Source organism: Limanda limanda, chromosome 11 (genome assembly GCF_963576545.1).
Source record: "Limanda limanda chromosome 11, fLimLim1.1, whole genome shotgun sequence".
NCBI lineage: Eukaryota > Metazoa > Chordata > Actinopteri > Pleuronectiformes > Pleuronectidae > Limanda > Limanda limanda.
Genome location: NC_083646.1, coordinates 4,619,507 through 4,642,474, shown reverse-complemented (window position 1 = coordinate 4,642,474; position 22,968 = coordinate 4,619,507). Strand labels below are relative to the sequence as shown.

The following is a 22,968-nucleotide window of genomic DNA, read 5'->3' as shown; positions in this document are numbered from 1 at the left end:
TGATATGAGTTGTCTGTTCCGCGATCAATACGTAGACCTTCTAAGAACTTTTTGAGACCGAACCCCCTCCAGAACTCGTTAGACTGTTGACATGGAGAGTCTGCTCCGCGCCGTGGCCGTGCTGGCCGTGTTGTTGGTGGGGTTGTTCCAGCACGGAGCTGTTGTGGCCGTCCGGCCGTACACATCTGTGCTGACTGTGACAAACGGACAGCAGTGGGGAACATGGAGGTGGCCCGAGATGTGTCCTGACCAGTTCTTTGCTATTGGCTTCAGTACCAGGGTAAAGACACTGATTTCTAACACTCATCACTGTTATTTTCAGTAGTTAAACCTACTTAGGCAAATAAAATAACTTTCCATTGCTTAGTCCAATACTAACTTTTGCTTTCCAAGTAGTACACTGGCTGCAAAGCTGAAGGCCTTTATCTCACTGTACATTCTGCTTGTCCATAATTCATGTATTCTACATTTTAAATTCTTTATCACTTATATATATATATATATGTAATTATTGATTTAGTTATTCAACAAATTTTGACCTTAAATGTAGAACCGAAGTTTTGTTTGTGTTTTTATCATTTTCGTGACTTTTGTTTTTCTTATCCTGAAGGTAAAATAGGAAACTATTTAAATATAAATACATAAGAGTTTCAACCGTACAGCTTTTCATTCCTCACGTTGTTTTACAAAGTCACAGTAAGCTGGCTGTAAAGAGACACCTTCATTTGTATTTTTCCAACATAATGGGACAAAAATCTATGAAATAAGTAAATGAAAAACGGAAAAAGTTTGTTTCATTGTCCTGCAGCTCAGATAACATTTATACTGGGAAACTGTGTTAGCAGTCATGAGGATTTACTGGTTCCTAACGAATGATCATAAGAATCCTTATTATGTAATATAATCTGTGACCTGTGACATCACGTGCGCTTGTTGCTGGTTCAGCAATTAAACAAAAGAAAAACTGGTTTAATCCGATCTGCTTCTGGGAACTGATCTCTGTTTCCTCAGGTGGAGTCCAAACAGGGCGATGGCGACGACACGGCCATGAACGGCATCCGCCTCATCTGCGGCAAAGACGGGAACCACAACTCCATACACACTGTGGAGTCTCACCCTGGCTTGTAAGTGTTCTGCACTGGTACCAGTCTCTGGCCCCTTTCATTATCTGGACAACAAATAAATCCAGTATCAAAATGCGTTAACGCTTTGAAGATCAGTTATACACTGTGTGTATTTTAATCACCAAATCTGCAGTTTGTTGTAATAATACTTTTCCTAAATAATAGTGATTTGTATGTATATAAGTTACAAAATCCATCTACTTAAAGTAAAGAAAATTATATAAAACCAAACGTTGGTGCTGATAATAATGATCATAAAAAAGAGAAGTGATTTACAAAGATGTTACAGATTCCGAGAAATTATGATAACCAGTCAGATTATTAGAAACTCGACATAGAACCAATTAAATTCACAGGGATTAGTTGTGAAATATATAAAAAACTCATGTGACCCAGATGTCTCGACTTTGTGTTTCCAAACCGAACCTTGGCTCTTATTCAGATTTGATTCACTCTGCTGTGTTTCCTGCTCTCGTCACCAGCTGGGGTGACTGGTCCAGCCCTCAGTACTGCCCCAGTGGCTAGCTCACCTCTTTCCAGCTCCGTGTGGAGGGCAATCAGGGCAATGGTGACGACTCCGCCGTCAACAACATCAAGTTCCGCTGCAGCAGCGGCCCCGTGCTGGAGGGCACCGGCCTGGACTGGGGGGAGTACGGCGAATGGAGCCAGGTTTGTGTAAACGGAGGAATCTGCGGCATTGAGACCAAGGTGGAGGACCACCAGGGGAGAGGGGACGACACCGCCCTCAATGACGTGCGCTTCCGTTGCTGTGCCAAAGTCTAGCAGGTAATTAAATTAAAGCCCAGAAAGAGCTGAGAGACTCAAAGTAATTACCTCTGCCAATGTTGTAACACTTGTAAATGGAATTGAGATAAAAGCACAGTTTGGTTTAACAGTTGAAGGACGTGTGTGACATGAATTACCACCTAACTTGGAGTAGGGATGGCACATGGGCAAAGAAAGAACCCATACAATTTTGGATCTGAAAAAAGGTGGATCATGGATTTTTTTTTTTCTTTCTGTAAGATTGCAAGATATTTTTTAGACAATTTTTCAAACCATCTTCCTAGGCCATAATGCCTGAATATTGATATTAGTATTTTAGGTGTAAAGCATCTCAGAGTTTCATAAAGATGTGTAGACAACAATCATTCAATCAATTTATATTTGTACAGCCCATATTCACAAATCTCAGTTTGTCTCAGAACAAGGTGCAATACAACATTCCTTTTATTTGTCTCTAGTCTTTATTCACCTTAATGTAAAACATCTTCTGGTTCCAACTTTTCACTATTTTCCATCACTATAACTTTCTTTCATAGTTTTAGTTTGAAGACATTGCTTCAGGATTTTTCAGTATTTACTTGAAATAATATTGACGTAATGTTAGTGACAAATTATTTTTTCAACTATTTTTTACTTTTTATTTTTATTCCCTTGCTATATAACAGTGTGAATAGCATGACTGTAAACAATCAATCAAATTGCATCCCACTCAGTCAGGGGCTCGTGCTGTGATTATCATCTTTGCTCTATAGGTGGCAGCAGTGAGTCGTGTTAGAATCTCAGCCACACGATCCTCTGCAGTATTTTCGAGTTGTCATTGAATCACAGGCCTTGATTGGCTTGTGTTGTAAAGGAAGCTCCATCAGGATGTGAGTCTTGACCCTGCTGCTGCAGATCTGTTCTCCTAGAGCCGGTCACGGTAAGCTTCTGCAGAAACCCATTCATGTCAGCAGGCATCTAGAGTTCTGTATTCAGGTGCAGAAGTCAGATACAAATGAAGAATACGAAGACAGACACGTTTACTAGAGTGGCTGCAGTATTTCATGGAGAAGTAGGTATTTTGTTCACCTGCTTGTGTTTCAACTGGACCCAGAAACACCACAGTCAAACCTTTAGCACCAGTTTGGATGGTGTCTGGTGTCTGAGGCCTCAGTTCAGCTCGAGTAGACCTCCCACGTGCTGCAAAGGAAGAGAATTATCCCACTTTGGAAGTAAGTGAGAGTAATGTTTCTCCTTAATGGACTTTGTTTAGTTTTTACTGATAATATGGAATCTGTGAGCCTCAGAGTTATTCACTTTTAAAACTAAGTTTAACTTATACATTTGGAAAACAATCACACTGATCTTTTTATTTCAATGGAAATATCAATACAATAACATAAAAGTATGACGTTTTAAGTGATATATGATATTTTTGTACAGAGGACATTTCCCTCAAAGTGTGTTCGGCCCCTTCCAAGGGTAAAAAGATAAACCTGAACGCTTATGAAACGATTAATGGGAGGCAAAAGAAAAATAGAATACATTTCAGCTAAACAGATTTAGATTCATACTTTTTATTCATGTTCTCTGGACTAATCTCAGTTTAGTTTCAAAGAATATTGGCTACCTTGACTTTTCTAGCCCTCGGACAGCAGATTAAATGAAACCATGTGACTAGTTAAGAGTGGAATTCTCGTTTTGGTACAACTGAAGATATCTGAACGTGACGAGTGGCTCCACGTCCGCTGCCTTGGCCTTTTCCACCTCACAAGCTCTCATGAGGTTTTTTTAACTTTCCCCCAAGGAGCTAATGTTGTCATCTGCTTTTGTTTGTTTGTTATTTAGCAGGATTCCTAGATAACTGATCACCGTGACATTTTGTGGAGGGGTGGGTTTGTTTGTTTGTAAGATTACGCAAAGATCTCTGGACAGATTTCCACAAATGTAGATAAAAATATGTGATACGGGTCAGGAAGGAACCGATTAAAGTTTGGTGTGGATCCGGATCAGGGGGCAGATCCAGGGCCTTGGTGGAGGTATGTGTTCTACTGAGAGCGATTCAATAATGTTATGTAAAAAGGATTTGTGGAGAAGACTATAAGTGGGAATACCCAGGACGTGAGTAAATGTACTTAGTTATTTCAGACGATCGCTGTCTGAGCATCTGATGATGAAAATAATATATGACTTCTGTTGTGCAATAGGAGTAGACTTGACGTTGGCTAATTATTATTAATCATGAAATATGATTATTAAAATAATAAAAGATTATTTATTAAAAATAATTAAAAATGATAAGGCCATAACTTATCGTGGAGGGGCATAAATGTCTTTGAGGCATGAGTCTAAACAGAGAGAGGTAATTGTCTGGGCAGACAGAAACTAAATATCATATATTCTAAAACACGGCGCACATTTTCAATTTCACATCATGCTTATCGGCAGTTATTGTTAACATACCAATGAATTTCGATGAAGAGTGAAATGAAAGGAAAGTGGAAAAAGGAACAGAAGAAAATGTTTGAGTAGGTGCTGGTGTTTTGAGGTATTTGTTATCCTGTCTAACCAAAACATTTAGAACGGCGAGTCACGTTCTGTTGTTCGCTAATCTGTGAATATATGATAAATCCTATTTCTAGGTTTGCAGATCTACAGATATTGGAATTGCACTGCCAAGACTGAATTGCCAAGTGTACCCGGGAGGGCTGCACAACCGTAGTGGTAATGACTTCAAAATTCCTCAACGAGGTCTAAGGAGTTTCACTACCTGAACGTACGTTGTACAATTAACTGACAGAGGGTCTAAAGCATGCAGCTATTGATGGAGTGAGTGGTTTGAGCGGTCTTTCTGTTTTAAAATTGGGATTTCTTTCCCCCCCCTTTCAGATGTGGAGGTGAGAGGGGGTTTCTGGCAGCGCTTGGTCCTCCCCAGTCATTGAAGTCATCTTTAGGAGTGGAGAAGGAGGGCGTCTGCTTCTAGTTTCGCCAATGGGGTTCAGTGTCTGGTCTCTCAGTGGAGCCTGGAGGAACACGTGGCACAATGTCTCATTGCTTTATCCACACATCTCCGTATTATCTCCTCTGTCCCAGGATGCATCCCATGTGTTGGATTTCGGTCACCATCACTATACTCCTGGTATTGATGAGGTTTCCTTTGGTTACAGCCCCTACTTCTCTGTGGAGAGGGATTCAGGTGCTGAGGTCGAAACTGTTTGTGGGGCTGGTTGAAATCCTCACCCCCTTGGTTTTGAGGGGCACCCTGTTGGAAGGGTCGTTGTTTCTGGTTATCTTTGCTGGGGTTCATCCTGGCGTGGGGAAAGTTGTCATCTTCCAGCGCCGGGTCCACATTGAGTTGGACTTGAACTGCCAGAACCACGGTGTCGTCTTCGTTACACCCTCGGTTGTCTGGGTCGAAGCGATAAATGTCTTTTTCAAGGGGCTCTAGCCGCCGGTTGCGGATTTCCTCTCTTTGAGGGGGTGCTGAGTCATCAGTGTCTTTTGACTCGAATGTGCCACGGTACTCATCTTCGTGGCCACCATCTCTTGCACCGGGGTTGGAGGACCATCCAGGACGCGACCGTGAGTCATGGTGCGCCTCTGCCTGAGTGACAGACTGGGAATCTCTTTCAGCCCTCCAGGACGGATTCCTTCCGTCGTCGTGATGTGGATCAGCATGGCTCCGCGCAGGATGTGTTCCTTCTGGCTGGAGTGGATGCTGTGTGTCCGCTGGACAGGCATTTGATGTTGCCTCATAGCGGTCGCAGGTCACTGCACGTCTAGGGGTTGAGTCCTGCTCCCCCTTTGGTGTTGAGTGGGTCGGAGCGGTGGACTGCTGGGTGTGTCTGGCTCTCCAGAGCAAAGCTCCCTCTGCATGAGGGTTGTGGAGCTGTGCTCGCAGCTGTTCTCCCAGTGTCTCTGTTCCGCTGGCTCCACCGGGAATGACGTCAGCTCCTGGCCCTGTCATCAGGGATCTCAGCTGGAGGGGGGGACAGCTCTGTTTGACTGTGCCCCCCTTTCTGCTGACCTTTGACCTGCGCATGCTCCTGCACCGCCTGGTCCTGTTCTTTGCGGGTCTCGATGATATGCCGCAGGTGGGAGTTTTTTTCTCCTGCTCCGCTCGACATGCTGCTTGCATGGCTATGAGCGCCTTCGCATGTTCTTGGGTCTGCAGCTCGGCTCTCTGCTGGTAGAGGAGTGTCAGTTGACCCAGAGCATGGGGTATTTTTGGATGCGGGCCAGTGGGGTTGATGAGTGCATGGACAGTTCTTGATCTTACGATTGCAGGTACTTATTTCATACTCACTCAACTCACTCACCGCAGCATTAGAAAAAAAATTAATCAGACTGGCTACAGTCTCTAATAGGACCTCTGGTCCTGAGGGAGCACTTGCCCCACGGTGTTACATGCTACTCATCTTCTGAGTGCGAAAAGGCACCTGGTGGACTGCTCAAGCTTGCTTGGATAAAGTGGGTAAAACACTTAATTAAAAACTACACAACAAGATACACAGGTGAGCTTCACCCTGTGTCTATAAAGTAGCAATGAAGGATAGCTCGGTGGCTCAATCCTTAAGACCTAGTTGGTCAACAACTAGTCTTCTCAAAACTAGTCTCTCAAATCTAGTTTGTCTCCTTAAGATCAAAAAGCATGCAGAAAATCTCCTATAAAAATTACCAACTACTGAAACGCAGTCAGCAACCAACCAAAGTTACACAAAAGTCTGCTTAGCAAAGGGAATTAAGAATAAAGAAACTTCAAAGAGAAATTAGTTTCGAACCTATGTCTCTCTTCAAAAATTTAATCATAATTATTGTGCATTGAGATGACACAACCACTTATATGCTAGAAGCAACCAACCACGGATACACAAGGCACTAGTATACCTGCTTGGGACAGGTGCAAAGGGATTACAATAAAAATTTCAAAGAGAAATAAATTTCCAGAATTGTATTTCTCTTTTCTTAAATTATTTATGATTCTTGTGCTTCGAGAACACAACCACGATTGCACTCTGCAGCCAATTACGGATACACCAGGCACTGGTAAACCGGTTTGGTAAAAGTTCAAATGAATTAAAAATAAAACTTTGCAAAGAAGAATACATTTCCAAAATTATTTTCTTCTTCAACAACGCATCATGATCAATACCAAATGAGAGAAAGGAAAAGTTTTGAAAAAAAAATTAAAAATTTTCAAAAAAATTTAAATTTTTCAAAAAAATCAAATTTCTGGAAAAAAAAGAATCTGGATTATTGTACACAGTATTATGATACAGCTGGAGTTAGATCCCCTCACACGGGGCACCATTTATGTTGTGCAATAGGAGTAGACTTGACGTTGGCTAATTATTAATAATCATGAAATAGGATTATTAAAATAATAAAAATTATCTATCAAAAATAATTAAATTATTAATTGAAGATGATCAGTAATCAAATAACAATAAAACCACTAATGAGAAAATAGGAATTATCAATTAGAAAGTACAAGCTGTCAATTAACAATGATAAGGTTATCAACCAAGAATAATGAAAATAATTAGTCTAAAACAATAAAATTATCAATTTAAGAATAATACTATCTATATTAATAATTGAGAAAGGGGGGCACCACCCTGGTTACCAGGGACCAACGATGTCAAGCTATAATTATCAGTCTCATAATGATAAATGTCAAATTAATAATGTCAATATTTTAATATTAACGATTACTTAATAAACAGTGAAGGCTTCTAAGTTCGAGCACAGGCGATCATAATCCAGCTGTATTCACACACTTATGCACAAATAATCACAGACTACAGATACTTTAATTACAAAAGTATTTATTAAAAAGGGGAAATAAAGTTATAATGTTATTCAATGATTTATCATTTTAACAAGCTCCAATATTTCAAAGGTAAACACAGCAGCAGCACTTATCACAATTCAGAAAATACATGGACAACCTGCGGTCTACCTATGTATGTCTGTCTCTATGTGTGTGTGTGTCTGTGTCAAAGTGTCTCTCTGTGTGTGTGTGTCTATGTGTGTGTGTGTGAAATAAAGTTAGTGTTATTTAATGATTCATCATCTTAACAAACTCCCATATTTCAAAGATAACAACAGCAGCTTATCACAATTTAGAACACGCATGTAACCTCTGGTCCATCTATGTGTCTCTGTGTGTGTGTATCTGTCTGTGTCTATCAATGTGTGTATGTGTGTGTGTGTGTGTGTGTGTGTGCGAGAGAGAGAGAAAAAGAAGGGGCGTGGCGATGACGCGTAGTGACATCACATCTAAGATGGAGGCCGATCATGATTCGTGGAATCAAGGCCTAAAAACTCTCAAAATGGCGGATTGACTACAAAACAAGATGGCGGAGCCGTTATGAATTTAGAGCCAGGATGGGAGGAGAGAGAGAGCGGAGGCGTGGCAATAATAGACTCAAAATGGTGGGTTTAACTTAACGTTATCCAAAATGGAGAATATGTTAATGACACCATGTGGCCGGAGCGCACACTGGTGGTCGTCACATGAATTACACAAAGGAAATTTTAGACAAAGAGAATTCTTATCTCTGCTTGGCTTTGGGGCCGAATGGTTTCCAGATGTGTTCAGCCTCTCTAAGCATAGATTTAACTATGTGACATGACCTGTATTATAAATACAGGTCAGGAGTGTGTATAGGTCGGTTTAGAAGGAGAGAGAGAGAGAGAGAGAGAGAGAACATGAGAAAACATGTAAGGAGAGTTCAAAGAAGCTCTTAAAAGTACACGCCTGAGATGAGTTAACTGTGATTCACCCCTCAGCCCTCAAGCGAGCGTTGTGGGCCGAGGTTCTGATCGGTGAAATCACTGCAGACTCACACAGACGTTAACAGTGCGTGGCTGGAGGCTTTCCTCGCGGCCTCAAGCACTAACACAAAACCCGGAAATGAACCGGAAGTAGCGGCTCGTCGTAGCCGGCTAAAACAATGAGACTCAGCGGTCTCGCAACAAATACAATCAAATGTTAAATAATATGCTACGTATCAAAACTAACATCTGCCCAGATAATCAAGTCTTACTGTACCACCCTCGCGGTGTGTCTGCACCTCGGCGCGAATGTGTCGGGGGCCAGTGAATCACGTAGTCTCTCTCACGAGCGGAGCTCCTGGCTCGGCCGCTGGACCGGAAAAGGAAGCGAATTATTCGTGCTGCCTTGACGGAATGAAACTTCGTCTTCTTCTGTAACAGCGGAGATCGTGCTGTTTTACAGGAACGGAGTGGATTGCCTCTTACTCCTCAGCGGGATGAACGTCGCGCTTCTGCAGGGGACGGCTGGTTTGAAGCCGTTTGTAGATTGTTGGAAAAAGGAAAGTCTATAGAAGTGTCGGAGTCCGTCCAGCGGGGCACTTCCTGTTTCGATGTCTAATCGCCTCCTTAGTTACTGAGTCGTGTGGTTAGACCTCTTGAGGTCAGAAAACAACTTGAGCAGCGTGGAAAATAGGAGGACAAAGAGAGTCTCTTAAAAATACCGAGTTAACTAGTAGAACCCCGGAGGGGTTCTGTTGTTGCTTGGGCATCTGAGTGAAGAGAGAGAGATTTCTGGGACCTCAGCACTCTTATACCACCTGAGGACTTCCTGCTTCCTCAGGAAGTGGTCAGAGGGTTCAGTTGGCTCTCATCCAATGAGAATGTCAGGGTCCCGTCCTTAGTGGGCGGGGATTCGACCTCAGTGGGCGTTTCAGAGTCTCATTTAGGTTTTTGCAGAGCGGCCTGCAACATCTCCCCACCAGGGCCTGCTGGAGGGGGGCACAGTGGGGGTTCAGGACATGCTTCCCCCACCAAGGCGAGGCTCCAGGCTGTCTAGAGAAGGTGTGAATTAAGACTGAAACTGGTTGAACTGGTTTCAGCTGGGCCTTGTAGGCCTCAAGTATTTACAACCTATTGTTTGATGGTCACTCAGGACCTCACCCCCAACAGCAGAAATCAGCGTTATTCCCTTTGAATCAGGCCATGTGTAATGTTTCTATCCCTGCATCCATTCCAGTCTCTAAAAACTTTATTTATCTGGGGATAGATATCTATTCTTCTGTACAGACAATAGCTAAAAACAATTTTGGTAATACGCTTAATAAAATCGTTGCAGATCTGGGCAGGTGGTCTGGTCTGCCAAATTCACTTCGTGGCAGGGTAGCTATAGTTAAAATGAATGTTCTGCCCAGAGTTAACTTTGTGAGTTCGATGCTCCCCCTTCCTCCGCCCCCGCAATACTGGTGCAAATTACAATCGGCTATAACAACATTTATTTGGCGAGGTAAACGATCCCGCATTAATCTCACTACAATGCAGTGGGAGAGACAGGCTGGTGGTTTGTCTCTCCCGAACTTTAAATTTTATAAGTGGGCCTTTACACTTCGACCTTTATTAACGTGGTTCCGACCTAACGCTCAGGTATCATGGCGTGCTCTGGAGGAGCAGATACTAGCACCATATTCGTTTGCTACCTTTTTACATTCTAACATCTCAGTCCAACAATGTCGTTTAAAATTTGGCCCTAGGATTTGTTATTTGTTATTTGTTTGGAGGAGGGTGGAGAAGATAGCTGGTTGCTCTTCTGGATGGGGCCCACATTCCCCGATATTTAGCAACGATAGATTGTTGATTGGAGGCCAACACATTCGTTTTCCTGACTGGGAAAGGAAAAACATTTACACACTTAAGGATATCTTTGGGAAAGAAGGGTTACTTTCCTTTCAGGACATTTGTATTAAATATGGTGTAATGCGTACCTCTTTTTTCTTTTATTTGCAACTGCGATCTACTTTACAAAGCAGTGGTATTTCTCTGCAGAGCCCTCTTGAAACACACCCAATCCGCAAATTATTTGACTCTGCTGGAGGCACGAGTGATTTTTTTTCAAGACTTTATTGGTTTGTTCTGCAACACTCTTACAGACCTCTGGCATTAGATAAAATATGGAGAAAAGATATTCCAAATCTGAAGACTACATTTGACTGGGATAGAGTATGGGTTGATGTGAGGTTAGCATCCAGAAATCCTGACCATCAACAAATTCACTATAATTATATACATAGAGTATATTTTACTCCTAGAAGGCTTCATCTGATGAAAGTTATAAATGATTCTACATGTACGTTATGTTCCTCCAAAGCGATCGGCAGCTTTTTTCATATGTTTTGGGAGTGTACACCAGTGGCAGAATTTTGGAAAATGATCTCCTTGAATCTATCTAAGTTGTTTAATATTAAGTTGCCTTGTTTGCCTGCTACATTCATTTTAAATGATTTATCAGGACTGGGTTTGACCCTGGACGAGAGTAAAGCGTTGTTGGCGGGATTCACTGCTGCAAAAAAACTTGTTGCTACACGCTGGAAGCCTCCACACTCACTTTCTTTCCGAGCATGGATTTTAACATACTTGGACATTGTCTATTTAGAAATGTCAACAGCTCGAGTACATGGAGCCAAAGAATCCGCTATAAAGGCCTGGGAATCGCTCCTAACTGTCCTCCGTGCGCTTCAACTGTAATATGTGATTAAGGTTTCTTTAGGAAGCTGGATCCGGGATGTGAGTGGTTTGTGTTTGGGGTAGTTTTATTTTATTTTATTCATTTATGTTATTTTATTTTATTTCCCTGTGATTTTATTACATACATATGTTATTGTTTTTGTATTAATGACATATTGTATATTTGTGTTTGTTTATTTAATATTTTCATATATATATATTTTTTCTATTTTATTATTTGACTTAATCCTAGTTATTATTTTTCCTTTATTGTTTACCTTTGTGTGTCTATATACATTGACAGGTATGAGTTCATGTGAATATATATTTTGTTATTGATTACTGTAACATTGATCTGTACCTTGCTACATTTCTCAGTAAAATAAAAAGTTGATCACAAAAAAAAAATGGTGGTTTGACTACAAACAAGATGGCGGAGCCGCTTTGGAAGTTAGAGCCAAAATGGGAGGAGAGAGAGAGAGAGAGGAGGCGTGGCAATTATAGACTCTCAAAATGGTGGTTTAACTTAACGTTTTCCAAAATGGAGTTTATGTTATTGACCATGTGGCCTGAGCTCACAATGGCGACCGCCACATGAGTTACACAAAGGGATTTTCAGACAAAGAGAATTTCTTATCTCTGCTTGGCTTTGGGGCCGAATTGCTTCCAGATGTGTTCAGCCTCTCTAAGTATAGATTTATCTATGTGACATGAACTGTATATACAGATCAGAACGTTTGTGTAAACAGGTTCAGGAGAAGAGAGAGAGAGAACATGTAAGCAGGGTTCGAATTATCTTTTTGTCTCTAAGGGGGTCTCTATCTCATAAAAAAGTTGGCGCACCGCGCACAAAGCCTACCAAGGCTATACAATTAAATAGCCTAGGCGCGAGCAGCGCTTTTGCGCACGGTAGGCATAGGCTGTTTATAACTTGACGCACGCACACAACAGACAGAGACATTTTTGTACAGAAATTGATTTATTTTAATTAATTTCAATATATTATTGATTGTAATAGTCCATATATATTTCATTTCATTACTGCCAAATCGAAGAGGAAACCCATATTTTCTGATCCTAAATCTTCTACTATTTTTAGTTTTTTTGGCTGTTAACCCGAAACTTGTCAGGGCCGAATATTAATTCGGCGCCGGTGGCCTTTTTTTCAGTGGCATAACTGACCGTGATGTTTCTTTTAGATGTAGATGTATTTATCTCAAAAGCATGTTAAGCTAAAAGCACACGACTTCTTCTTCTGACTTTATGACCTGTCAAATTGTTACTATGCTACTATGTCTACTATGCGATTTGCTCCAGCCTAGTGGTGTGGGGGTGAAGTGCAGTCATGCTGCGTTCATGGGCGTCAGGTAGGCTACGGTCTGGCTATGTCCCGTGGTATGGTATCCTATTTTAATTTAACGTCTTAATGGTAAGAGACCACACAGGGATGGATAATGAGCGTTATTTAACATTAAATTACAATGTCACATATGGCAGACACCTTCAGATCAGGGCTGCATCTAACGACTATTCTGATAGTCGATTAGTCACTGATTATTATTGTCATTATGAATGACACAAATTCTCAATTGCTCTTATTTAACAAACAGCTTTTAAATTTTGCTTGAGGTTGTTCAAGGCCTGTGATGACTGAAAATAAAGACATTAAAAGGTCAATACTTCATTAATAAAAAATTTCTTTTAATAAACTTTGCTGCATATAAGGGTACTGTTGACACAAAAGAAAAGAAAAGAAAAATCAAGCTTTTTTCAATTTAAAACCAAGGACAGGTAAAGTGCTAATAAAAAAATATGAATTTAAAATCAAGACTCCATTTTTCCTGTTAACAAAAATGACAGGGAAAATAACAGCAATATAAACATCCACAAACCAAACTACAGTCTTCTTCGGACTAAATAATTGTGATAAAAAAAAAAAGATGTTTGTCAGGCAATAGGATAACATAACGCTTTTAAAATTGTTAAAAAAAAGTTGAAACCATATTTTTGTAATGGATTCTAGAATACTGCGCACAGGTTTACACAGGTATATACGTTCATATACTATAACATCTTACTGAGGCGAGTCCGCATCGTCTTCGTTACGATGTCACACGTGCCTCCTCCTCACATGCGCGTGTCCTGCTTCCATGCAGAGCAGGTCCGCTGACTTCCTGGTACGCTGGAACGGACGCACCCATTGGTCCATGTTCTGTCGCTATTGCACATGCACGGCTTTCAGAGATAGAAAGGAAGCGAGATGGCTCACTCCTCAGCTACTTCCATCAGCACCTCCGGAAAAACGACTTTTAGTTCAGCTGCACGGCACGAGAAACACGCGCTATGACGTAACCAACGATTCTTTGACGAGTAAATTCGACTATTTTTGTCATCGATTTTTGTAGACTAATTGTTGCACCCCTACTTCAGATATGAGAGACCCCCTCAGATTTTTGACTTTGTTGCTTTCATGGGAGCTAGTCCTCACTCTCTGGGAGCTCAGCCCCCTCTGGCTCCCACGTAATTCGAACACTGCATGTAAGGAGAGGACAAAGAGGCTTTTAAAAATACCGCCAGAAACAAGTTTACAGTAACCTTACCACTCAGCACCCAAACCGCGTTGTGTGCTGAAGTTTGACCGGTAAAATCTCTGTAAAATTGTTCAGACGGGAACAGTGCAGCCGGAGACGCTTCGTCACGGCGCTTAAAAACTGTAACACGGCCGTAACCGGAAACGGAAGTAGTCGGCTCGTCGCCGCTAAAACAATGAGACACGGAGGTCCCGCAAACAAATACACTCAGGTATTAAACAATACGCTACGTATTAAGACTAACATCTGCCCAGACAATATAAGCTCTCTTACTGTAACCATAGTTTTGTGGGGTGCATGCGCGTTGGCGCGAATATCCCGGAAGTTCAGTGAATAGCTTGTAGTCTCTCAGGCGAGCTCCCGTGAGCTCCGCAGCTGGGCCGAGCAGGAGCCGATCAGTCGTGCTCCGTGACGGGATGAAGCTTCGTCTTCTTCTGCAGCAGCGGAGATCGTGCTGCCTTACAGGAACGTGCGGCTGCTTGTAGCCGTTGTAGATCAGGTGGAAAAAGAATAAAAGTCCGTGGGGGAAATGTCTGAGCTCGTCCCGCTAGCAATTTCCTGTATCTGTCCTTCAAGTTAAAACAGCAAAAAGTCCTATCAAAATAAAACGTCGACTGAGATAAAAGAAGAAATGGAATAAATTCAAATAAACGTCTTATCGCCTCCATTAGCTTGCTGAGTCGTGTAGTAAGACCCCAGGAGGCCTAATTGCAACGTCAGCACTGGAGGAAGAGTTCTGTGAGCTCAGCACCTTTTGTACCTTCTCAAAGAGGCCAGCCTCCTTGAGAAGGGGGGTCAGCTGGCTATTAGCCAATTGAAGGTCAGAAGTCAAGTCTCAAGGAGCGGCTTACAGTGGGGTCCTTGGAAGGACCCAGGAAGTGATTTGCTCCCACATCTTATCTCCATGTGGTTTTTTATTAGAGGAGAAACTCTAGGCTGGTCTCAGCATTGCGTGAAGGCCTCCTTTATGGCTCTTTGTTGAAAACTCAGATCACTGGGGTCCCCCCCAACACTTCATCTTTCCAAAAGTGTTTATATATGTACATTTATATTATTTACAATAGTGCAACGCAATACCAAGTCCTTTTGCTATGCTGAAGACTTTCCTGTGTTTCAGGGGATATGTGACTGTGAGTATGGAGACGACATCATGGACGTGGTATTCGTGGTGAAAAACGTATTCAACATGAAGCTCAACACCTTGTACGACTCCCGGGTCGGGAAGTACGTGGGCTTTGGAGAATATGGCATGAAAAACGCAAAACACTACAAGACTATAAAACTCAGGATTGGACAATTTTTGCTCAATTATAGGAGATAGGACAGAATCCTCTTTTCCAGATTCTTTTGGACTTTAGTGGTGGAGGGGAGCCAAAGATCACTAAGATCACCTTTTAAAATCTCCTATTGTTATTATCTTTATTGTTTTTACTGGAGTCTCTATTTTCACAACCCCCCCTTTGATGCTGTAATACATGGCAAATTCCCCAAAAGTAATTATAAAGTTGTAAAAGATTTTCAAATCATATCGTATCGTATAAATTGTATCATATCTTATCGTATTTAATCATATTTCATCGTATCATATTGTATTTCATCTTATCCTATTTATTTCTACATATGTATTCGATATTTTATTCAATACATATTATCTATTCTCTCTCTTTCTATTTATATATATATTTAAGTAAGTTATGGTGTAATTAGCTATGGGTCCTAATGTCCATCCATTCATCCATCCATCCATCCATGCTTTGGGGAGATCATGTGGGGGCTAGAAATAATACACGCCGACAATATCACACTATGTTATAATTATGGTTTCATTTCATTGAACTGTGGCTGACATTAAGATTCCACGTAAGCTGCAGGTTGGATGATATTAAGATGAGCCCGGTGTGACACAACTGGCTGTGATGGGGACGAGTCGGGTGCAGGTCCTCATGTAGTCGCTGTCGGTTTAGCCTCGGGCTTATTGTGTCTTCCCCCCCGGCTGCGTTTTATGGTAAACGTTGAATTCCAGTTCTCGGATGCTGACAAACATAAGAGGTCAGGAAGCGACCGAGGTTCGGTTCGAGTTGAGGTTAAACATATCGACGGGGAAACAGAATCTGCACCCGAGCGAATCTGATGCCAGCAAGATTTCTATTGAAATTCCAATCCTGCTGTTCTCCCCATGTCCAGCACTCGTCCCTGATGTCTTCCTGTGTTTCCACATCGCCTGATCTCCACACACACCTGCTCACCTGCTTCAGATTCCCTCATTAGTCTTTACACCATCATCCAGCACCAACTCCTCGCCAGCTTGTCTATTGGTGTCCCTGTCGCCTCAGCATTCCAGCTGCCGCTCCTCTACACACGGCTGCTTATTCTCCAGTCTGGGTTTTGTCTCCCTGTTCCCATTTTGAATATGTGTGCAAGAATGGAGCTCAATTCACGCAGTCTCCTGCTTTTAAGTCCAAACATGCCAGAGCCGCTACCTCCTCCGTCGTGAGTGAATCAACAGCGGAGACGAACAATGATTCGGTTTGTCGGCTGCTGTTGACGTGTGAGGTTTGTGAATCTGAGGTAACGGTGACAGGAGGAGAAAGAACACGCACGACAAAGAGGAGAATGTGATGGAGAGAATCTGAAGGTGTCTGCAGGGGCCCCCGAGCTGAGAAGGCCTTATTTTGTTTGAGAAGGCCTTATTTTGTTTGTCTCTCTCTCTTATAGACACCTATATTAACTTCTGCGAGGAGAACACTGTGCCCTCCAAGCTGGTACGGTGTTTTCCCAACAACAAACCCTGGGTGACCCCCGAGATAAAGGCCCTGCTGAACGAGAAGAAGAGGGTCTTCAGATCGGGGGACAAAGAGGAGCTGCACAGAGTCCAGAAGGAACTCCGGCTGATGATCAGGAAGGGGAAGGACAGCTACAGGAAGAAACTGGAGAAGCGGCTGGAGCAGAACAACGCCAGGGACGTTTGGAGAGGGCTGCAGACCATTGCAGGCCACGGAAAAGGTGTGGGAAGACAACAACCCAGCGGGGACAAGGACTGGGCAGATGAACTGAATCTGTTCTTCAATAGATTTGATTCCCCCCCCCCTGCCCCCTCTTCACACCTCTCCTGGCCAGCCCCCCCTCCCCCTCCCCTCCTCAGCCTGCCACCTTCGACACCTGACCCCCACCAGCCAACCCCCACCCTATCTCCAGATCATCATCCCCCCTTGAGACTCTCACCACTCCTCACCCCCACACCCCCACCCCAGTCATCCTCCACCCCCCTCTCTATAACAGATGATCAGGTGAGAAGCCAACTCAAGAAGATCAAGGCAAGGAAGGCCCCGGGCCCGGATGGTATCAGCCCAAGACTGCTCAAGGACTGTGCTGACCAGCTCTGTGGTGTGATCAGGCATTTGTTCAACCTAAGCTTGAGCCTGGATAAAGTCCCAGCCCTGTGGAAGACCTCCTGTGTGGTCCCGGTGCCGAAGACGCCGCGCCCCAAGGAGCCTAACCACTTCAGGCCAGTTGCCCTGACTTCTCACCTGATGAAGACGATGGAGAGGATTATCCTGAGACACCTACGACTGCTGGTGGGCACACAGCTGGACCCCCTGCAGTTTGCTTACCAGCCTGGGATTGGGGTGGATGACTCAGTTACCTACCTGCTGCACAGATCCCTGCTACACCTGGAGGACAGCAGGAACACTGTGAGGGTCATGTTTTTTGACTTCTCAAGTGCATTCAACACCATCCAGCCTTCACTGCTCAAAGTGAAGATGGAGAACGTGGGAGTGGACCAACACCTGGCTGCATGGACAACGGATTACCTCACCAAGAGACCACAGTATGTGAGGCTCCATCACTGTGTGTCTGACGTGGTGCTCTGCAGCACAGGTGCCCCTCAGGGTACGGTGCTCTCCCCTTTCCTCTTCACCCTCTACACCTCCGACTTCACCCACAACACCACCCACTGCCACATCCAGAAGTTCTCAGATGACACAGCCATCATTGGATGTGTTCCTGAGGGGAATGACCTGGAGTACAGGGCGGTCATCACAGACTTCGTCAGCTGGAGTGAGCTCAACCAGCTTCAGCTGAACACCAGCAAGACGAAGGAGATGATCGTGAACTTCCAGAAAAAAGCATCCAACTTAACACCAGTGAACATCCAGGGATTGGACATAGAGGTGGTGGAGAACTACAAATTCCTGGGTGTTCACCTCAACAACAAACTGGACTGGTCCGACAACACACATGCCCTCTATAAGAAGGGCCAGAGCCGCCTCCACCTGCTGAGGAGGCTGAGGTCCTTCGGAGTGTGCAGGGCTCTCCTCAGGACTTTTTATGACTCTGTGGTGGCTTCAGCAATCTTCTACGCTGTGGTCTGCTGGAGGGGGGGTAGCACGGACAGAGACAGGAGCAGGCTCAACAGACTGATAAGAAGAGCGAGCTCTGTCCTGGACTGTCCTCTGGACTCCATTGAGGAAGTGGGGGATAGTAGGATGTTAGCCAAGCTGGCGTCCATCATGGGCAACACCTCTCACCCCCTACATGACAATGTGGGGTCCCTGAGCAGCTCCTTCAGCAGCAGACTGTTACACCCACGGTGTAAGAAGGAGAGGTTCCGCAGGTCCTTCATCCCGGCTGCAGTCAGGCTCTACAACACCAGCACCACCTGATAATGTTGTAGTCCCTGTCTATTATCTTTATCTCCACTCAACCTCTCACCATAGCTGTATTTGTATTTTTATTTTTCTTATTTATTTTTTATTTTTTTACTCAGATCACTACTATGCACAATAATATTCAACACTTTACATCTATATTTATATCATGGTCACTTATAATGGTTACATTGCAATATTTATATTTTCCTTTATACTATCTTGTAGTATTATTTATATTATGGTCACTTACTTTTAATTATTTTTTCTGTATCATGGTCACTACTGTTGCAATATTACTTATAATACTTTTGTTTTCATTACAATAACACTTACATCACTCCACTTTCTCCCCAGTACCTGCTTTTGCACAGTGTCTGTTTTGCAGGTTGTTTTTGTTTTCTGTATATTTTTACTCTCATTATGTTTAGTTTAGTAGTGTATATATTTTGATCTTTCTTTTTTTATTGTTGCTTCGGCACTGTTATTTAAATTCTGTTTTTCTCTTTTTGCTGTAACAAGTGAATTTCCCCGTTGTGTGGATAAATAAAGAAATCTAATCTAATCTGAAATGTGTGAAGTTGACAGTGGGGATCCTCTTCTTCTTCGTGGGCCTCTGTGCAGCTGCAGGTGGAGCAGTTTACTTCTGGTGGGGGCGGAGGTTTGTTACGGAGCCCCCCAGGGGACATTGGGAAAAAAAAATGATGGGTGAAAAAAATAAAAAAAGGATGGACTTTCTCAAGATCCTTTCTGACTGCAGGGTCTGTCATGGGAGACTGTGTTTGTGTGTGTGTGTGGGGTGTGTGTGCGTGTGTCTGTTCCTTTTCACTAAAACTGATAATCACATGTATTTTTTAGTTATTATCCGATAATGACCGATCATGACTTCGGATCGCTCCGTCACTTTAATGCTGAAGGTCCTGTACTGTGCGCGTCACGTTACGTCTCGTGTTGTGTGGAGCGGAGGACTACGTGCGAACAGTGTTTAAACATGTGTTTCATGAGCTCAAACAAACACAAAGTAAACATCAGTCCTGTAGGTGTCCTAATAACTTGTGATCAGTGCTGGTGTTTATTGTTAAATTGTAAAGTGAGGCGGAAGCAGAGTCCGACACACACAGGACGACCGGACTTTTAATGAGCGTCTGTTCTGATCCTGGAGCAGCGCTGGTAATTATAATAATTATTCAGCAGCAGCACATCGCTAACACAATGAACGGAGCAGAAAACATGGATCGATCCTGTTATGTCTCTGTATCGATGCACAGTCGCCCACTTCCGCGAGTAAGGCGACTGTCCCCGCAGCCGCTCAGCCTCGGCTTCCCTGCTCTGTGGTGCTCCGCCGGATGTACATTGTCCTAAAGTTTCTCGAGATCTCGAGATCTTGAGAAAGTCCGTTCTTTTTTTTTTTTTTTTTTTTTTTTTATCACCCATCATTTTTTCCCCCCCGTGTCCCCTGGGGGGCTCCGTAGTTTGTGAAACCCGTCACTTTTCTGTACTTTTTAGTAAAGAGGCTGAAAGAAACCAGACTGTGAACAAGTTGTTTTTCATGAAACCTTCTTTGTCTTGTTTCAGGTTTGACTTCAGCCCAGTTGACAGACAAGGACAAACGTCGTCATGTCTTTCAGAGTTTTTAGTTTTTCTTGAACCAAGGAAAGTTGCAGTTGTGATGATGGAATAAAAACTCTATCAGTCATGTTCAGAATTGATTTTTAGACTTTACTGGTCACCCTCACATCATTGTTCAGCTCCCATTTATAAACAGTTGCTTCTTCTGATTAGAAAAGATAATTTCGTTTTATTTTTCTATTTATTAATTTAATGTTATATCTTTCTCACCATTTTACTGCAAGCATTAGCATCAAATTGTTTTAAAATGTTTTTTATTGTTTATTTTCTTGCTTTTTGTCTTATCATCATATTGTCAATCATATGTGAAGCACTTTGAATTGCACTAATCTGCAGGAAAGGTTCTATATAAATAAAGTTTGCACACAATTCTCCTGTTTCTTCTCTGTTCTATAATTATTCTGGTTTACGCTCAGGTTTGTTTCTTCATGAAATTTCATTATCTCTGTAATATTTAAATAACCCAATTTTATTCGTCTTGGTTTTGTCATTCTCATACTTCACCTTCTAATTATCAGTAATAAATAATGAAATAAAATGAACCAGCTTTATTTTCTCTTTGTCCTTCAGTTCGCTGTGTTTGACTCGTGTGTCAGGAGACAAACGGCCTCGTGGGAACGTCACATGCTGTTACACTCCAGGTTTTACAGCACGTTGTCAGACCTGTGACTTGTAATATTCACTTTGGAATAAAACTGTGCACGAGCATGAATAGTTTCTGTGCATTTTGTTTATTCACTCAGCTGTTATAACATAATATAACATTCAATATATGTATTTACCTCCACCATGAACGGATTTCAATGAAACTTTTTGGTAGGATTTGAAATGGATCAGAAAAGAAGCTTTGGTGTGGATCAGGATCAATTTATTTTCACTTTCTTTAACATTGCAAGATGAAACGTTTTCAACATTTTCCCAATCATTTCCATTGGAACAATTCCTGGATCTTGATGAAAAAAATCAGGCACATTAAGGGAACTGTTATCTATGTGTCTGTGAACTTTTCGGGGCTGTTGGGCCTTGGTGGAGAAATGTTCTCTCTGAGTGATCTTCTACTGTTGCTGTTGAACGATAACAATCCCTGACAGGTTGATTTTAAGTGACCCACTGATTCTGAGCTCTCTGGAGATGCAGAAATGTTAAATTCACATCAAATCCACTTCATGGATGTAAGACTTTAGTGAAATAAGAATCCTGTGGAACCTGGCGTCAGAAAAACCTTCTCGTTCTCCAGCAGCAGCTGGTGATTCCCACGCCGGCCTGGGTCTCTGTAAATGATTCACGCTGATACGAGTTGTCTGTTCCGCGATCAACACGTAAACTATATAAGAGCTTTTTGAGGCTGAACCCCCTCCGGTAGTCGTTAGCTGGCTTTTCCCGTTGAAACCTTCCACTCACTGCTGTCGACATGGCGAGTCTGCTCGGCACCGTGGCCGTGCTGGCCGTGTTGTCCGTGGGGTTGTGCGAGGAGAAGAACTTCCTGCAGAGAGCTGGTGTGGCCTTTACCAGCCGGCCGTACAGATCTCTTCTGACTGTGGCAAACGGAGAGCAGTTTGGAAACTGGACGTGGCCCGAGATGTGTCCTGATCAGTTCTTTGCTGTTGGCTTCAGTATCAGGGTAAAGACATTGATTTGTATCACACATCACTGTTATTTTTGTATCTAACTTAAACCTACTGAGGCAAATAAAATAAAAATAAATAAATAACTTTCCATTGCTTAGTCCAATACTAATTTTAGCTTTCCATGAAGTACACTGGCTGAAAAGCTGAAGGCCTTTAGACATTCCCCTCGTCCGTAAATCTGATTTTAAATAATTTTTTTTTCTTTTGCCGAATCATGACTTATATATAAATAATCATGATTTGGTTATTTGACAAATTTTGACCTTCAATGTGGAACATTATTTTCAGAACATAATTTTCTCGCTGGTTTGAGTGTTTTCTTGATTTTTATAATTTTCGTGAGTTGTGTTTTTCTTATCCTGAAGGTAAAATAGGAAACTTTTAAAATAGAAAATACATCAGAGATTCGACCTTGCAGCTTTTCATTCCTCACGTTGCTTCACGTTGTTTCACAAAGCCACATTAAGTAATGGAATTGTCCCTCTGACTCAAACTGGCTGTGAAGAGACACGTCACTTTGTATGATTCCAACATAATGGGACGTACATCTGTGTGAACTCAGCAAAAAGCTGAATAAATGAAATAAGGTAAAAGTTCCCCCTTTGTTTAATTGTCCTGTCAGAGATCATTTATACTGGGAAACTGTGTTTGCATTCATGAGGATTAACTGGTTCCTAACGAATGATCATAAGAATCCTGATTATGTACAGAGAACAATTTACAACAACCAGAGATGCATTTACTTCCTGTTGTACCAGATACTACACTGCTCTTCACCTGCTGTGACCTGTGACATCATGTGCCCTTGTTGCTGGTGCAGCAATTGAACAAATAAAAACTGTTCTAATCTGATCTGCTTCTGGGAACTGAACTCTGTTTCCTCAGGTGGAGTCCAACCAGTACGGCTCTGACGACACGGCCATGAACGGAATCCGCCTCATATGTGGGAAAGACGGGAACCGGAGTTTCCTGTACTCTGTGGAGTCTCACACTGGCTAGTAGGTTGTTGTGCAATAATGCATTAAAACTGATACCATAAAATGGTGTGCCTTTCGGCATTCAATAAATGGGGTTATCAAAATAA

At 42.5% G+C, this 22,968-nt stretch overlaps 2 protein-coding genes across 2 annotated transcripts in view; both read left to right on the top strand.

Moving 5' to 3' along the window:
- Positions 1–22,968, top strand: part of LOC133013583 (vitelline membrane outer layer protein 1 homolog) — a 48,387-nt gene that overhangs the window by 24,300 nt on the left and 1,119 nt on the right. The window contains exons 3-5 of the mRNA XM_061080568.1: positions 1,607–1,910; positions 20,827–21,877; positions 22,770–22,882. Of these exons, the coding sequence (XP_060936551.1) occupies positions 21,668–21,877; positions 22,770–22,882 (323 nt within the window). The 5' untranslated portion in view covers positions 1,607–1,910; positions 20,827–21,667. The remainder of the gene's footprint in view (positions 1–1,606; positions 1,911–20,826; positions 21,878–22,769; positions 22,883–22,968) is intronic.
- LOC133013586 (vitelline membrane outer layer protein 1 homolog) lies at positions 55–1,150 on the top strand. The gene is made up of 2 exons (XM_061080573.1): positions 55–280; positions 1,012–1,150. Exons 1-2 carry the CDS (start codon positions 92–94, stop codon positions 1,126–1,128), a joined length of 306 nt encoding a protein of 101 aa, XP_060936556.1. The 5' UTR covers positions 55–91; the 3' UTR covers positions 1,129–1,150.

Coding starts and splice junctions, on each gene's coding strand:
- LOC133013586 (XM_061080573.1), top strand. CDS start 92: ATGGAGAGTCTGCTCCGCGCCGTGGCCGTGCTGGCCGTGTTGTTGGTG. Junction 281..1,011: donor CTATTGGCTTCAGTACCAGG/GTAAAGACACTG, acceptor CTGTTTCCTCAG/GTGGAGTCCAAACAGGGCGA.